Source organism: Tachypleus tridentatus, chromosome 12 (assembly GCF_004210375.1).
Source record: "Tachypleus tridentatus isolate NWPU-2018 chromosome 12, ASM421037v1, whole genome shotgun sequence".
NCBI classification, from domain to species: domain Eukaryota; kingdom Metazoa; phylum Arthropoda; class Merostomata; order Xiphosura; family Limulidae; genus Tachypleus; species Tachypleus tridentatus.
Window position 1 is genome coordinate 81,933,028 of NC_134836.1, and position 19,549 is coordinate 81,952,576.

Below are 19,549 nucleotides of genomic sequence, written 5' to 3' on the forward strand. Positions count from 1 at the left end.
AAAAGGGAGTTAAACAACACCCCAAGATGAACTAGATACTGCATGGAGGTGAGTAAAAACATCCCTATGTGCACAAAACAATCAAATAAAGACACAACTTTTAAGAGAAACTGAGAGTGAAAGGTACAGTTGAACTGTGAGGAACTCGGAAACAAAAAAACAGCAACTGCTGAGACCACCCAATTACAAATATAAAAAGCCAAGGTGAGTTTCAAATGAAGAGCCCAATATGAAACACCTCTCTCCCCCCCACTTAACAAAATGAGGATAATTTAATGATGTAGAGAAAGTGTGAATGTTTAGATATGCATCCAAAAAATCAACTTTTATCATACACAAACCAAAAGGAAAAACCCAACAAAGGAATAAGTTTGACACCACCATGGCAAAACCTGGAAGGACACTAAGAAATGGTTCAGAGCCAACACATCCAAGATAGAGCACCAGGCCCTATTTTTAAAATCAGTGTCTTTGGTTTCCTCCCAATCTCAGTCAAATACTTGTTCAAAGTACTTTTGTTTGTTTGTTTCAAATAAAAGTCACATTGTACAATGTGTTGTTTCCACCACAAGGAATTGAACCCTGAATTCAAGCCTTGTGTGTCTGTAAACTTACTCCAGTCCCACAGTGTGACCATAAAAGTACATGAGTTCCTTGAGGTCATGGAACTCAACATAAAGCTGAGTAAACTGGAACAAATGGAATAATGTTTTACCCAAGGACACAACAGTACAATGAAATAGCCTCAAAATCATAACCATTGGACTACAAGTCATAAATGTAGATCTACTGAGCCGCATTGCTCTTTGTAGGCATGAAAAAGGAAACTGAGGTAGTGGGGTCCAATTTCCACAAAGGGTAAAACAACTTTAAATGCTCCAAAATGACAACATACCAGAACAGGTTTATTGAAAGTGCATAAGGATTTCAAGTCAAACTTACACATGAACTCAACTGGTCCCCAAAATGATCAAAGAGAACCCCTACATCTGGAGAGGATTAAGAAACACTAAATACTGTCCAAAGAGCTCATCATTGAGAACAGAAGTAAAATCATAGGGAACTGAAGATAAGGGTAAAATAGAACATACTTGATGGATTAGGTCTACTAATGAAAAAGGAGGCCTGGACACCTCCCCCCAAAATGACATACAATTATGAGGCATAGGCAGGAGGAGGAAACAGGTTGTCCAAATCCTTACAGTCATGCTTATGCAAACCCTCAACTGGCAAGAGAGGAAAACCACCAGGTCCTTAAAAGCTCACATAAAAGTAGGAAACTTCTTATTACTTCCTGAGCAGACAAAGCTTGTTCAGATGCCAATTCAAAGGAGAGATGTCATGTGGAATTCTGCAAGTATGAGAAGTGTATTTGACTGGTAAAGAAAGAATGTTATTTCAAAAACAATTCTCAAAACCATAACAAATTTGGAACAATTAAAGCTCAGAAAAGAAAAAAAATTATGTGGCTGAAAATGTGAATTGTAATTTGAGCAACTAGTAAAAACATCAGTCAAAAAATATGAGCAAAAACATGTCATAACTCTGAACTAAAAGTTGGTACACAACACACAGCTGGGTAAACTGGAAAAAATGTAATAAGGTGTCTTACTCAGGACAGAACAGATGCATTACCAATATCAATATTAAATTGAGTAAAACTGAAGATTTATATGTTCATTCCAGCAGACATTTCTTTCTCACTACTCCTTGCCTTTAAAAAAGTATCATGTTAATATGTAAATTAAAGTAAAATTTTACTTATCAATTATACAAAACTGTTCATTTGTGTTAAAGGAAACAACATTATTTAACTAGGCAATTTTATCTATGAAGAATCTAAGAAAATTCAATAATCTCTTAAGGTATTATCTATTTTTTTAAAATCCTCATAGAAGAGAGAGCACTAGTAATGACAAAAGTTGCTGCATAATTATTTACATGATAACATATGGATACCTTGTAAATACATGTGAGGATAGATGGGAGTATCAAGGCTAATGGCAAGCAAAATTTTGTGCTTAAATAGGGCAGTATAAGTCAAGAAAAGCTATTTGTCAGAAGAGGTACGATATTGCATAGTAATTCTATATTTAACTAAACATTTAATGAGATCAGCTGCTATGTAATTCTAAAAACAAAAATAAAAACTTTTAAATTGTAATACTTATGCTATTAATACAACTACACACAAATGCTTACAGTACAGTTCTTGTAGAGAGACAATGCTGGATAGTAAGTCCCTTCGTTTATGTCATTCCATGCTATGTCCATATTTTTTCCATTTTTATAATAAGTTATCTACAAAAATTAACAATATTTCACAAAAACAATGAGCAACATCTAATTATAAAGACTTCAGAAAGTGATACTTAATTCTTTTTAAGCACAACACTGCATAAATTGTCATACACATTCTGAAGTAACATTTACACTTATGCACTTTTTACAATCATCAAACTTAATATTTAAAAACAAAATGCACTGAACAGCATAAAGTGCTACAAATTTACAGTATTCAAATACTAATTATATCAGGTTTTTAAATCAGGAGTTTTGTATACAAAATGATCAATTCAAAAGTATGTGGGTATGGTGTGCAATTTTTTATTTTCAAAATACCATTGGCAATTATATGTGCATTAATTTTTTTATAATCAAATATAAACCAAAATAAAAATAAAAATGCTGCACTAATTTAAAGGATCCCAAAATATAAGCAATAATGTGGGATATAAAATGTACCCAAGATTTTGGAGGTGACAGAAGAAAAAGGACCCACACTGCAGTGAGGACACACCACCTATCAGTCAACCTCTATTTTCCAATTTCATGTAAAGAAATAAAATAGCAATAGAAATTAAAGTTAACAAGTTAGAAATTAGGGGAGTGAGATATAGGTGCTCAGCCCACAACCTACTCACCTTTCACTGCCTGCAGACAGTTGTGGAAAGGTGACTGCACTGCAAAGTATTTCATTATGAAAACTAATACAAGTAGTCAGAGGTTTGAATTTGCTCTTTTAAATGCAGTCCTTCCATTTGGTTTTGTTTTAATTTATCACTGCTATCAGTATTCATTTTTCTGTACTATAAATTGTTTTTAAAAAATGAAATACAAATACAGTCTCTTCTGATCTAAAGTTTTTTGTGCATATTTCCAATCAGATGAAATTTCAGAGAACATGCATAGAAATTTTTATTATTCTAAATATGTGTCCAGTATAATACCTTAATAAACTATGCATGTATTTTCTAAGGCACTACTCTGTACTAACTACATAAAGTTGTGTAATATTTAAGTAGTTTAAATTACCATACTTCCTGGAAGTGGTTTCAAATTCTTGATTCCTTTTTGCACATCATCTTTTTCCTGGTAGTAGAGATAGCTCTTGAATTTAACCAGTGGCTGAGAAAATGGATTGATCAATGTTGAAAAAACTGAGTAACTTACAGAAAAAAATTATATTTTTGTAACAATTTATATTAAAAAGCTATGTCCATATTGAAAATTGCACAAAAGAACTTTCTTTTCCCATTTTTCAGTACCTCTGTCCTTCATCAAACTAGCAGTTTATATCTCAGCATATAGAAAAGATAGGAGATTCTTATTTTATATTCTACCTTGTTAACATTATTTATTTGAGTTCCTAATTTGCATAGAACTATAGACTTTGTATTTGGACAACACAAACATATAATTTAAATTAATGCTCCATTCAACATCCCATGTGATATACAAAAATTGACATTTAGATGTATTCTTTTACTTTTAAATATTAATATATAATACTAAAATTTGAATTACAATTTATAATTTAATACCAAACTTGCTGTTACAAATTCATAAAATAGCACTTCCTTAAAACTGTGAATGCAAGTCAACAAATGTGATGACATGGCCTCTGGCCCATGATGTGTCACTATAGGGACAAAACTGTTTAGAATGTTCTGTGTAATAAGAGTTTTATTTTAATTATAGATATGTTTGATTTCTTTTTGTATATGAAAATATATAGGCAAATTCTATTAGATTTTAGCTAAAGTGAAAGTTATTTAAAGTTACAATGAGTTCCAAGCAAAAAGTAAAAGTAGTAACAGAAAACAAGTTTCCTGTTAATTGTCCTTTACAACTGATAAAAAATTGTAGAGAAATAACTCCCACTACGACTGAGTTCATAGAGTAATATTTTAATGTGTGTATCTAATAAATCAGATTATCTAACCTTTTCTTTGTGAGTAGGTGGTAATGGGACTATATTAGGGTTCCTAACAGGAAGATGTATAAGAAAACCTAAGGTATCTCCTTGGCTATAGCCTCCATCAGTGTAATGGTAACCACGGCTCTGGTGGAATTTTGTTCCTTTTTTTGAACGCCACGAATAGCTAAAGTGATCATATCCAAGAGGAGCCTGTAAGTTACCTGGAAAGTGTTATTACTTGTAATTAATTTAAATATATATTACAGTCTAACTGGTAACAAATATACACACACATAAAAACATAAATTAGAAAAATACTAAGCCCCAAAACTGTTCTGATACTCACCTAAAGCCTGAGACCATCCAAGTCTTGTTGCAGATCCTTCTGCCATATCTTCAATTGTACATTCAAAATACCATGTACCTTTTTTCACACCTTCATTTGTTCATTGCCATCATGATCCAAAACATAACAAAGAACAAAATAAAAGACTTCATTTCTATAGTTTATTATACAAAATTGTAACTAAATATAAAAGTATGTTCCAATACAATTGCAGATTAAATCTTTAAAAGAGATTAATAATATGAATAGATATTCACTCTTCAGGTTAGTTTCTATACATATCAGTGAAGATGTAAAATTGAAAAAGCTGGTTTACAGGACTAATGATTGTCCTAGTTTTCTACGGTGACAAAACGTTTCTTATACTAGAAAATAATGTTATATCAAACTTTAAACCCATTTCATATTCAATTACATATGTATGCGTGCGTATTTATAGATTTTGTCAATTATTTTCTTTCCACATTCAAGCAGTTATTTCAATAGTTTCCTGATAGAAAATACAGCCTCACACAACACATGTTCTGTTAAAAGGAAATTTGATACAGTTGAGAACAAAAGTAGCCTATGATATTGCTAAATTGAGATAAAGGCAACTACATCACACCTGGCAACTGAGGTTGAAAAACAATGATTGGCTAAATCAGTAAAATTACAATTGTATTCAAGTAACAAGAACAAATCAGTGATATTTTGTTTAAAATTATTATGACTTTCCTCCTAGATTGCTATGACTGGCATATTATTGTAAAATAAAAATTCAGGAAATTCACAAATACTGATGCTTTCACAGGAACCTTACTAAAATCAGAATTTTGTATTTTGATTTATTTTTGATAGTTGGAAAAACAACTACATGTATATTTTGTACAATTTTTCTAATTCAATGGTAAAACTTCAACTGCCTTCATCTGGGTAAGAAAAGTAATCTCTAAAGCTTTTGAAAGCAACCATTATTAAAATAACCAACAAATTTCTTCCATCATGATTCACTGCTTATACTTAATTAAATTCTGTTCATTGTTTCTTTGAGATTTTGGATATACCATAGGAAAGTGCATAATATATTTTATCCAAATCAGGAGTAATATGCAGTCAAAATAAACAGTATTTTAAAGTGGCAGCACCATCTTATCCACAATGTCATACATGTACCTGAATTGATTATCTCTCTTTTCTTTTATTTTCAAATCAAATTATATAATCCTTCTTCACTGTCTGTTTCAAGGTGGAAATATTGTTTTTTATCTACTGATGTGGTGTAAGACTAATGCTACTACTATCACTACTGTCCTCTTCAGCATCATACCTATTCTAGAGTATCACTGCAGTAAACCCATCTTGTATAAAACAAGTACTGTCATTAATTATGAGGTTTCTGCTAATGATACAGACAGTCATAATTCCATAAATGTTTGTCTGATTTGAAAACTTTAAATTCTAATTATCATGTACCAATTTGAGGTAAATCTAAAATTGTTTAACATCCAATCTTTACAAATAAAGCATCTCTGGTTGAGGTAGAGATCTTGTATTAAACATATTCTTAGCAACTGCAGTGCTAATGAACTAAGCTTATTGCACCAAAAGTCTTTTTTGTATTTGTACATCTTAAGAATGCAACAGATCTGTTCCTGAAAGTTTAACATTTCACTGAAAGAACAAAATTCATCAATAACACTTCTGTAAACTAATTAATCAAACATGTCATTCTTAAACATGCATGCACACAAGACAACTACAATATTTAATAAAAATATTTAATATTATATATTAATTCATCTATTCAAGATAACAGGGTAGGCTTAAGTGAAAATAGCCTGAATATAAAAAACAAATATCTATGTAGGAAAAATCAATTTGTATTTGGTATACTTACAAAAAGATTATATTGCATTACAAAAAATTGCCTAATTTAATTTTTAATAAAGAAAAAAGAATATTTTTCTTCAAATATTAGCAAGTAAATTTTAATTTTTGTGCAGATATTCTGCATTTAGTAAAGTCCCAAGTCAACTGCCAACTGACATGGAGCCAAACTTTGAATACAGGACCAAAGTCCATGTATAGAGGCACAGTCATGATAGCACCAGAGCAGACACTAGGGTGTGGTGTCAGCAAACTTGTTCCCACGAATACCAATGGCCTGGTATCCAGAAGAACTGAACAGAAATAGATGATAAAGAGAAATGAGCCAGTCGATTTTGAATATCGATGAGAACAGTGAGAGAACTAACATGAAGTGATTCCAGGGCTAGTAGAGAAGTAAACGAATCAGTATAAATTGTACAGTTCGAGTACTGCATAGCTTCTACATGATCCAGGGTAAGAAAAATGAAACACAATTCAAAAGTGAACACAGAAACTGTAGAGGGGTTCCTGTGTGTGAACAGTGAATGACAACAAACCATGACAGAGCCCACAGAGTCACCTGATTTTGAACCATCCATATAAATGGGAATGGTAGGATGGTTCTAAAGAAGTTCAGCAAATAGAAGACAGTGCTTCCAATTAGGAGTATTTGCCTTCTCTGGATGACACAAAGAAAGGTCACATTTAGAGATGTTAATAATCAATGGAAGGATTGGCCAATTAGTGGAGAAAGCAACATCATCCAAGGACAGACCTAATTCAGCCCACTACACCTGGATACAAAGGTCAAAAGGGGCAATGGCAGACTGTCTATTCTGAAAAAAGCATGGCCCACTGAGGAAGGAAAACACAATCTCAGGTTGGATGTTGGGGTAACAATCAAAGTTCTGCTGCATAGAGTATAAACAACTGCAAAAGGTGGAAGCATAGAGGAGGTTCATGAGACTCAATATATAGACTCTGGACTGGAGAAGTGCAGAATGCCCCTTTGCAGAGCTGGAGCTCCTGATGGTGAACAGAGTGAACACCTTCAAGACCAAGGTCCTGACAGAGGTACAAACTAGAGATCCATAGTCCAGTTTCTATCGAAAGAGGGCATGATAGATTTTTAGCAAAGAACATCAAGCTGCTCCAAAAGAGATGACAGAGAAGACATGGAGGATTTTCGGTGCCCTTGTACACTTGACATGTAGCTACTTGATGTATGAAATAGAAGTAAGGTTACGGTCATAGATAAGTTTCAAGAACTTTGTCTCAGGGACTACAAAAAGTACAACTTCTCCAAGATGGAGCTTGGGATTAATGTGAATACCCTGTTGCTGGCAAAAGTGCAAAAATGGTTTTAGAATGAAAAAAGTAAAACTGTTTTCTGTGGTCTACTTCAGTGAAAGATTGAGGGATGCCTATAGCTGCTGCTCAATAAACCTTATGCTCAACGACTGGCATGAGATGTGGAAGTTGTTGACATAGAGACTACTTGCAACTGTAAACATTAATCTTTATTATGAAAAGTGAGACACTTAAGAAACAGCCCTGATGGACTCCAACTTCCAATGGGAAAGGACAGAAAACTGTCAAACTCACATGGAGTTGGAATTGCCAATCCATTAAAAAATGTTTAATAAAAATGGGCAAATGACCATGCAACCTGTATGAGTGGATGTCTCACAGGATGCCATAGCTCCACATAGTATCATAAGCTTTCTCAAGGTAAAAAATACAGAAACAAGATGCTATCACTTGAGAAAGGCTTACTTGATTGATGTTACAAGTCGAATCAGGTGGTCCACCATGGAGGGCTGTTGTTGGAACCCATATGTGGTGAATGAGAGGAGGTTGTTTCATTCGTGGAACCAAACAAGATGTAGATTTTACAGAGACAGCTCATCAAAGCAATTGGACAGTAGTTTGAAAGAATCTTGGAATCCTTCCCAGGCTTAGAAAAAGGGAGGACAAAAACATGGCACCTAGCATCAGGAAAAACATTCTCCTGCCAGATCTGATAAGAAACAACCAGAAGAATACCATGAAAGGTAGAAGAGAGATGGCACAGCATTCTGTAGTGAATACCATCAGGCCCACCTGATGTAGTTCCAGATCAATAAAGAGCAAGCTTGAGTTCCACCACTGTAAAGGAGCAATTACACTCAGAAACAATCAGCTCAAAAGGAAAGAGGTGATCACTCTGCCTGAGTCTTGATGGTTAAGAAGATGGGAATGAAGTAGACGTGCTAAATGAACAAGAAAAGTTTTCACTGAGAGTATCAGTGATACTCTGGGCATCAGCAGCTTCCTGGTCATTAGGGAGAGCAAGATCAAAAGGGAAGGGGGGGGCAGAAGTATCCTGCCCACTAACCTTCTGAATCTTGTTTTATGTTACTTTGGAACTGGTGGTAGAAGAGATGCTACCTGTGAACTTAATTCTAGATTCCTTCTGGCTTTGACATCTTACTAGAAATAGAGATAGGTATTGACTTGTTAACTCTCTTAACCACGGAGGGCAAAAGCTTCTTCATGAGGTTTGAAAATGACTCTGTCAGAGACACAGAGAGATCTGTCTGCACTCCCACTGTAACAGAGGAATAGAGTGCAGCAGCACTCAATCTGAGATAAAATGGTGGACAGTAACTTTCAAGTCTAGGGGCAAGAAATGTTGTGAACCATTTCCAAATGCTGTACCTCGTTTTCCTTCACCCACCTAGGGCAAGAACGAAAGTAAAAGGAGTGAGAGCCATTACAATTAGCACAATGAGGGTCCATTTTGCACTTTTACGCATCATGGTTCTTGCCACTACAGCAACCACACATAAAGGAGCCACGACATGATGTCTTTGAGTTACCAAACTGCTGATGCTGGAAACATCTGAGAGGTTTTGGGATATATGACCACATCTTGCAATTTAGATAACCTGCCTTAATGATGGCAGGTGAACATGGTGATGTAAAAAATCAAAATTAGACACTGGTCAGCACCACAATTTCATCTTTGCAAGTGGAGATATGATAATCAGTGATGACGAGAAACCCACTTGTTGAGAAATTTATATGCAAGTCAAATAAACACAACATAACCATAGAAAACACTCAAATACTAAATAAAGAAACAAACATAAACAAACGCAAAATTAAAGAAGCCTTACTTATACAACAACTTAAACCCAAAATAAACCAATATAAAGGAACGCCTTTATACCTATATTAATAAAATAAAATAAATAAAATTATATATTCAAACATCTAATACCGCCCTCTACATTTCGACGCACAGTTGCACAGCCCCTTTCAGGCATGTGGTCGGCTTCCGGTCAGTTACCTCTTTCTTTGTGAACCTGACGATGACCAAAGAAGGTCGAAACGTTGTTCGCTCTTCTATGTAAAAGTGTTTTCTCAGCCCAAACGAGCCGTTTTTTGCATATAAAAGTGGAGATATGCTTCACTGCAGAAACTCCTTGGGTGAAAAAACCAGCAAGGATCTCTGACTCTGGGACGTTTTTCAAATCCCTCTCAACTTATGATGAATTCAAAGTAGTATGGAGAATTACATCAATGGGTATATCCCCAATGGCCCTCAAATGTAATAGTTCACTCTGTTTTGGAGAGGATGTTTCCATCAAGATATCCCTAGAACATAGCTTCATGAATGGCTTAGGAGAGCCAGCATGTCCCTCTATTCTCTTCTGAATAAAAAGAAAGACATTTGTCCTAAATATTTATCTGATAAAGAATTTAATATCAGAAAATGAGGTACAGGTGTCAAAGAAGTTGAAGATTACTGTTCAGAATTTTCAAGATATAGTCATTTACTTATGATTTATTTTTTATTATTTTATTTTGAGTGTGAGGATCCATAATAAAGAAAAAATATTCCAGTGCCCACTAACCCCACCCTCCATGGAGCCCTATTATTGGATGCACTACAATGCCAAACAAGGATCTTGCAGCAACACCAGGGTTTCAATGTGAGCACTATACTCAAACACCAGCACCGTAACACTCATCAAGAATGTCCAACACTGGTACTTGGCTGACCCTAGCCTAAGTGAACCAGCCGATTGACCCTGGGGGGAGGAGGCACCCAAAGGCTACACTTCTACAGAAATTTAAAACCAAAGTGGTGTGTTGGGGTTGGACCCCTCAATTACCAGGATCCTATCCTTCCTTTCACAGATTGCCACACACGTCAAACACATAGGTGTATGTTTAGATCTCAGAATAGGTAAACCGAAAGTACAGAACCTTCTCTGGGAGGTCTCCTCATCATGTATAGGAATCCACACCAAGAAAAATTAGGAAAATGGTAACTTCCAAAACATCATTACCTCCACTTACACTTACAGTTAGAATCCCATGCTGGTAAGTTAGAGGGGATGGTGAAGACATTGTGTATATAGATAGCATCTACACAGATCATGGATATGCCAATAAAAAGACTGACACTATAATGAGAAAACACTACATCATTCCTGTACCATGAGTGCAATTACACAAGTGGTCATCACTTTGGGTTAGCACCAAACAGATAACAAACATTCCACTACTTGCAGTTAGAATTAAGAGGTCTTGCTTCTTATATCTCACATTGATGGCTAGAGCAACTGGCCTGCAACATGATACACACACACACAAAAATGCTTGTAAGTGGATCCCAAAGTGCACCCACAGAGTAATGCATTCCAAGCTACCATAATCACAAAAAAGTGAGCAACACCAACTGAAGAAGTCCTAAACACAACACCTCATGCTCAGAATGATAAAATCATGTATGCCTTACTCAACCAAAAAAACATCCAGCCTGAAATTATGAACTTCATCCTCACTCCCCAACCAAGTAGGCAAGGTACATTCCACTTTTCCTTAGAATTATGGGAAGGATTTGGGAAAATTGTGCTCAATCAAAGACCCATGATGTGACCACTCTGCATTCTGAATTATGAGAAGTTAGTTGACCCTTTTTCATGAACAATATAATGAATCTGTATGTATCAAAAAGAATGGCTATCTGGTTGTGGCGTGCATAACCTGACACTAAATTTAATCTGGTATTACAAGTAGGATCCCTCATAGACTGGTGTCATTCCCACTGAGATCTAAAGAAAACAACCAGGGACCCAGGCAAAAGGGCCACTCCACCTTCATACTCTTCTCCAAGAGTGAAGGAAACTTCTGTAACACTCTGTAGGAAAACCTCTGTCCATCACTCCAGAAACTAGATGTATTAAGCTCCACTAGTAGAATCTGGGAGGTAATGTACACTGGGGAGTCATAAGGAACAGTGCAATAGGTGAACCAAATTTCCAAAGTTTTTGAAAGCAAATCTACCCCAACTTATTCAATCCACAGATTGGCAAGATCCCCTTATGCTTTACTCATGATAGTGCATCAGTGGCAGTCCATTACAGAACAGTAAAACCACCTGGTCACTCCTACCTGCTCTTGTGCAACACTTCATTTCTACAAAGAATGTTGCAACCTGTACAGAGTATATTCAATTAGTGGTTGGTAATAGATAATTAGTTTGATAAAAGTGCAAGATGCAAAAATTCTGCAAAAGAGCCAGGTCAAAGAAATGAGTTATGGTCGGCATTGCTGATTGAAATGGGTTCTACCTCTTCTCAATAAACCATCAAACATGAAAGACATTACCACTGACAAATATGCCTTTTGAGCTAAGCAAAAACTGAAACAGATATAAGGCAACCTTAGAAATGAATCCCTTATGTCATGTAAAAGATGGCATAACCTTCCTGCTTGAATCAAGCTTGAGCTACTGGATAACCAGGTGTACTGTATCAGATCATGACTACCTAAATAGAGAGCCTTAAAAGAAGTAGAAGACTTGGACACACAGAAAGATGCTGCAGACAAAGAAACCTTTTTGTAACAACTGATGTGATGCTATTAACAAACCTCACAATGGGTTCAAACTAATCATATTTAGCACCCCAGGAACATATGAAGGAGAGAATAGGCTTAGTATTGTAATCTCATCCTGTATTGATGGAATGCATCTACTGCCAAAATCTTGTGATGTAACATGTACTCTGTCAGGAAAATCTGTATGGATTAAGATAATTAACCAGCTACAATAGGCATCCCCATGGAACATGGTGAACTAGAAGGGTGATAAGACAGGAAAAGGATCCCTAGGCCATGTGCCTCCTTGATGAAAAACACAAGGCACCATATGTAATTGTCAGAATGAAACCCCACAATATATCCATTAATAAGCTTACACCACGAGCAATTGCTTGTTAAAGAGTAAGAAAAATGAAAATATTGTGTAGGGAATCCACTTTGCCTGCACATAAACTCTAGAATTCTTGGCTTCTGGCATATGCAGCCCCATCTCTAAAGCAAGGCCTTCATAAAAAGGATGGAACTGTGGATGATGTGGCAGTATAAGAACTTACATTGTATTAGTGCCCTGGCATAACTCCTCAAGCTACTGGATAACCAGGTGTACTGTATCAGATCAGGGCATTAACTTAAACAGTTAAAGAAACTAGGGTAACAAATGAATCAATGTTCTGTAGAGACCAATAAAAGGCACAAAGGATTTGAGAGATGCACATATTTCCATGCAATGGAAGAAAGAGGTGAGAGTGTGGCATCCTATTCTAAACCATTGAACTTGATGAGAATCAGCTGAGCCCAACTGAAAGATGATGAAAAAAAAATACTCAGTATAATGACATACAGAATTGAAGGAAGAATAGATGTCTCAATCCTGAAAGGAAAGCCTGCCTTGGTTGAATACTTTTTACTTAACTAATGACTATATCAGTTACTTGAAATCTTTAAGTAATGTTATTTTTTCATATTTTTAAGAGCCTCTGACTATACAAAATTAGTTTAACCTTGCATAAAAATGATGCATTTAACATGACTACAATTAAAAGTTTTATTATAGGATAAATCAATTACAATGTTTAGAAAAGAACAATTCTTACTTTTAAACCCTTTCCTTTAGGAATAATTTTTGATCAATACAGATAAAAGTTACATTACCATGAGTGGCACGAACCATACAGTAACCTTTTTCTCCTGTCACTGAGAGCCTGTCATCAGATATTTTCAGTTGGGGAGCTGAAAAAGGTTGAAAGCAATCTGCACCAAAATTCTTTTAATAAATAGTTTGCTTTTCAAAAATTTTATTTAGAAATACAAGATATTCTGATGACCTCAAAACTGAAGTACAGTACAATTAGTATCAATGCAAAAGTTACAACATGTAAAAACATAAATGAAATTGTGCTGTACCATATAGTACTTAACAAAAGCATTATTGTAATTTCATCTAAAATGTAATTTCAATTCATATTATAATTTTTTTTCTAAAATGGTTGGTGAGTTTTAGATTTTTTAAATTTTTAAAATTGTAAATAATTTGTTTGATAAAAGAAGAAAAGCCCACTTGAAATAAAAATGTATCTCAGAACAGCTGGTATTGTCATTAACACTTTTATTGATAAGGAGAGAACAACATTTCGACCTTCCTAGGTCATCTTCATGTTAGTCAGTAACTTTTTTTGTTACAGTTTGCTAAATTCAAAGTTGACTACACATAAGAGGTTTTGAAAATAGATAATCACTGCAGGTGTTGAGAGTTCGTAAAATTAGCACCATTTCAGTGTTGTTTCAATGCTATCTACAATGGATTTTATGGCAGCACCTTAGCTGAGTCTTTGTCATCATCACTGTCATCACTCAATGATGCCATGTTTTTTTGAGAAGGATGCCTGCATAGCCCCTTTCTTTATCTCATTATGATGGTAAACTTGATTGTGTATGACTTCCTCTTCTTGGAATTGACATTAGCAACAGACATGATGATAGTACTGTTGAAACCATACAGAACAATACCAATATGTTTTACAATTGTTTGGGTGCCTCATTTGTAGAAGGCTAAGCAGGAGACTCTTAGAATAACCAAATTTATTGGTTAGCGCAAACAATCACGATTGGAAAATTTCAAAGTTCAGTTATCAAATTATCATAACTGAGTGGATATTCAAAAATCTAGATTAAACACATTTAATTCTCTCTCATTAATTAACCTAGGCTTGAAATTTTTGGGTCCATGAGAGATTTGTTTTACACTAAGTTCCATGCTATAGCAATTATTGTTACAATAAGGCTCCACTGTACAACATAATATGATAATATGAAAATTTATAACCATATTTGTAGGAATTTTTGGCCTGATTTAGTGAATTCAGGGTTGAAAAATAAACATGGTTTGTAATTCATGATTTTTAGCAATTAAATAAAAAAAATTACTTCATAATAATCTCATAAATAAAAATTGTTCAATAATATAAACTAGTATCACCATAACAAAGTTCAATCAATATACAAAGAAGCATTTCTTTGGGAGGGCATTTTTTTACACATATTCAGTAATGTTGATCTGTCAGTCATTTAAATAAACACTTATTTTCTTCAATAATTTATTATAACACTTTTTTGTGAGTTCTCAACAAAACAGTATTAAAACTAGTTTCTAAAATACTAGAGTTTAAGACCAAACATACCTATCAATAATGATAATACAAAATTTTTAACATAAACATTGAATTAAACTAACTGCACAATTTCTGGAGAAAAAATTTGTATATGCTATTATGAACACTCACAAAATAACTAGGCTACAAAATGAAGACTTTTTTGCCTCTAAAATGGAAACTTTACTCACGTAATTAAGTTGATATTCACAATGTAACTTTAAAAAACTTTATTCAAAATAAAAAAGCTTTGACTTTAGCAATGTTTCAAATAACTCCTATTTTTAGAGCTTAACCAAATATCTAACCAGAAAATGTGTAGATTTTGTTTTAAAATTTTACTTTCAAAGCCACACAAAGAACATTTTCACATACATTTCAATAATTCTGAATGTGTAGACAAGAGATAAAACAGCTAATTACACAGCACTCACCATCAACACTTCGGATGCTCATCTAACCTAGTACTGAAATTTGATATTCATTTTTATAGCAACCCCACAACTCCAAAGCTCATAGTGTTTCTGTTTTAATTAGACTTGAATCATTATCCCTGATATTTACAGTCCAGGCATGTTAATCACTAGGGCTTTAACCCTAACTGAAAATTATTTTTAAGAGGTACCTATGGCTCAAATAATTTTTTACTTTAACGATTCAGCTTCAAGTGTACACATATAACAAAGCTATTTTTTATGGTGTTTCATACCTTACAAATGACAGATTATTATCTTTTCGATCATGTTTCTCTTGTAAGATATGAAATTTGATAAAATTAAGGAGTTTTTATCTGTTAAACTAAAAATAAATTGTCTGATGACAGGATACAAGCATGCACAATGACACTGACACTTAACAAATATTTTATGAATGTAATGCCATCAATGAATATGAAACTTAGCAGTTGTAAAACTGACACTATAAACACTGAACAAACAAATTTTTACATTATTAAACACTGAATGTTAATGTAATTTACTGTGTAATATGACAACAACACTAAACTGCTAGTTCTCATTATTATGTTATTCCTTATGAAATATCCAACTAATAAGTAAACTTGTAAGAAATAAAGAAAAACACTCTACCCATGATGATATACATTTGAGTTTCATATAAATAGAATGCTTAATTTTGTTTTTTTATGCTTATTCATCCTTTTATAATATTCTAAAAGACATCTGCAGTGTTCTAATGATCCTAATACAAGTTTCATTTAGATGATTTTAATGGTAACTGTTTACTTTCTCTCAACCACCATATCTGAATGTAATACAATCCTTTTACAGTTAAAAAAATTAATGGTTTACCATTATTTACATAACTCTTAACATACAATAAATCTACTAAAATCAGACACACACAAAAATATTGTATTCCCCAGAGGGTGTACATGACAGGTCAATTCCAGTCCAAAACCAAGTGGAATCAGAAATGTAACCACCAATATATGGTAGAAGGAGGGTCCACACCATCTTCACTTCATGTTTACTAGAACAGAAATATATACTGCCAAATCAATATATATTTGGAAACCTGACATCAGAATGATGGAAATGAGAGATATGTCTTAGTGGGAGGTCACACCATACTCAATTCAATAGGTATCCTACTGTCTAATATCATCCTCCTTTAATAGGAGCACCAGAAGAAGAACCATTGCATCCTCCAACATTATCTCCCTTTTTTTGATCATGAGACATACTAAGAGAGGAATAGAAAAAACGTAAGCAACTTGTGTATGAGGACATATGTTGATTGCTCCTGCTCAAAATCCAAAACTAGTCACAAGGACTCACATTACTGTGATGGTAAGATGAGGGATTAAATTGAAGGGGATGAACTACAATATTACAGATCAGTTCCAAAGCAGCATCTCCTCAGACAGGACTGTACAGCATTGGAGCTCATTATGAACATTCTGACTCAATCACACAGAAGTGGATTGCCCATATAAATGATATGCAACCTCACCCTCTGGATAGTCACAGAAGCTAGGCACAACATCAAACCTTGGAACCAATCATACAGAGATGGAATGCATTTATTATCATCCATGTGCAACCTCATACTCTAAATAAAAGGACTGTAAAGCATTGAAGTGTAACACTAACTTCCATATACCACCTCACAGAAGTGGATTTCCTCTGTAAATGATACATAACCACACCCTCCACATAGTTAAAAAAGCCAGGTACAACATTAAGCCTTGGAGCCCTCTACAGAGAAACGGAGCACAAGCATCATCCATACAAACAGAACACCATCACCATACTCTCAACTAACTGGATGCTATGTATTTATTTATTAGCATTAGATCACATTTATAGTTTTACCTTCCCAGCAACTCAGAACTGGAAAGATGTAAGAACTTCCATACTCCACTAGAAGACTAAGAGAACATAAAATATAGTGGATAGTCTGGAGGAATGTTAACACCAGAGACAGTGTAACAGATAACCACAAATCAGTCATGTTGAGAAACCCACTTGTTGAGAAATTTATATGCAAAAATGGCTCGTTTGGGTTGAGAAAATATTTTACATAGAAGAGCGAACAACGTTTCGACCTTCTTCGGTCATCGTTCGCTCTTCGATGTAAAATATTTTCTCAACCCAAACGAGCCGTTTTTGCATATAAAGATAACCACAAAATCATAACTTTATCCAGTCAAAGGGACAACAGAGATGGGCAGCTACCTCAGTCTGAATTGGGCATGTCAATGAAGCAAATATATCACAAGAGAAATACTAGGCAATCTTGTGAAACATCCCATCTCAACACTGAGAATTATTTATCCTGGGAATATTGTATTTTATTATAGCATCATGGCCATACAGTGCACATCTGTGAGACATAAAGTACATTTGGACAGAAGATACTTGCCACAGAGTGCAATTCAGATGATAAAAATGAAGCATACCCCTGAAAGAAATTAAAATGTATATAAAAAAAGAGAATTTATCCAGTCACAGCCTCACCAAAGTTTGAAGAATAGCAACGTGTAGAAGACAGTACCCTGAAAAGAAAGAAAATTTCCCAATGTAGATAGTCCACATACCCATTTAAAGAATTTCCTCCAACAGACAATGCAGGTGAAATGGCAGGGAAAATATAAGATGCCTGATCTAATGTGAAAACATTTGGAACAGATTTTAGGAAGAAAAGGAGGAGGAATAAGCCAATCAAATCAAAAGTCAAACCTAACTGACAAGTGCTGGAAAAGAAAGAAGGCTGTCAGGAATGAGAACCACAAAAGGAAGCCATGCAAGCAAGATAACAATGAAGAGCATATACAGGACATAGAAGCCTATCTGAATCAGATAAGGAATAAAAGTGGGATATGGAAAGAAGAGAAATTGGCAAAAAGAGAGAATTATCTTCACAAGCTGCCAAAGTCTCTAAAAGAAATTATCAATCAAGATAAAAGAGATGGCAAATATAATAAACCAACAATGCCCACAGGTTAATAAAGTGTATAACGTAGGTCTTATGGGACAAGTGAAACAAAGAAATAAGAGGACAAACATTCAAACATGGAATGAGTAAGGCAGTGAAAACCACACTGACATCCCAATGCAGAAAAACCATTTGACAGCGAGATCTATGAATCCCGAAGTAACATAAAACAGAGAGGGTAGGGAAAGTAAATACAAAAAAGTACAAGGGAAAAAGGGTAGTTGTGAGATAAGACTGCTTAATATCAAGCAATGGCTGAGACCAAAGTCCCATAACTGAATAGTCAAGTGAAGAAAACTGTAATAAAAAGGAAAGTGAGTAAAGAGGGGGGAAAAAAAATTTACATAGAGACCAATGGCAGATGTTTCATTGACATCAATAAATTGCTGTTGAAGAAGAGCAAAAGGAATAAGGTAAAAATGATGCAACATGTCAGGATAATCTAGATCTCCTTGCCAAATATTAGATAAATGCCAGATATAATGATGGATGGTAGAGATGAAATACCAGACTGAGGTTGGAGTGAGAGGAAGAGGCAACAGAAAAACAGTACAGAATTGAAAAAGGCAGATGTTCTATGGACATTAATAAACTGTTGTTAATTCCATTAATAGCAAATGGAATAAGGTAAAAATTATGCAACATGTCAGGATAATCTAGATCTCCTTACCAAAGATTAGATAAATGCCAGATATGATGATGGATGATAGAGATGAAATACAGAGGGGAAAAAAAACCTTACACAAAGACCAAAGGCAGAAGATGTTCCATTGACATTAATAAATTGCTGTTGAAGGAGAGCAAAAGGAATAAGATAAAAATGATGCAACATGTGAGGATAATCTGGATCTCCTTGCCAAATATTAGATAAATGCCAGATATGATGATGGATGGTAGAGATGAAATACCAGACTGAGGTTGGAGTGAGAGGAAGAGGCAACAGAAAAACAGTACAGAATTGAAATAGTCAAAGAAATTAGGGTTGTGCTGATACAGACTCGCATGGATGATTAAAATTACACAGGAAAGAAGATGGATGGTAGAATGCATCTACACTCAAGGTGAGGATGAAGAACTAGAGACCAATAAAGAGGTAGCATGAAAATAAGGAAAGTGGCAAATGCATCCAGCTGAGGAGCATCCCACTGTAAGCAGTCACCAGAAAAC

The 19,549-nt window shown here is 34.6% G+C and overlaps 1 protein-coding gene across 16 annotated transcripts in view; it reads right to left on the reverse strand.

The window, feature by feature from the left end:
- Positions 1-19,549, reverse strand: part of LOC143233807 (set1/Ash2 histone methyltransferase complex subunit ASH2-like) — a 142,926-nt gene that overhangs the window by 13,686 nt on the left and 109,691 nt on the right. For 4 of the 16 annotated variants that reach the window (XM_076470507.1, XM_076470503.1, XM_076470509.1 and 1 more), the window contains 5 exons: positions 13,428-13,505; positions 4,548-4,637; positions 4,226-4,422; positions 3,316-3,408; positions 2,203-2,301 (listed from right to left, as the gene is read on the reverse strand). In XM_076470507.1, coding sequence (XP_076326622.1) covers positions 2,203-2,301; positions 3,316-3,408; positions 4,226-4,422; positions 4,548-4,637; positions 13,428-13,505 — 557 coding nt within the window. Of the gene's footprint in view, positions 1-2,202; positions 2,302-3,315; positions 3,409-4,225; positions 4,423-4,547; positions 4,638-13,427; positions 13,527-19,549 lie in introns of all 16 variants that reach the window. The other 12 variants (XM_076470504.1, XM_076470505.1, XM_076470502.1 and 9 more) reach the window with 5 other exon arrangements.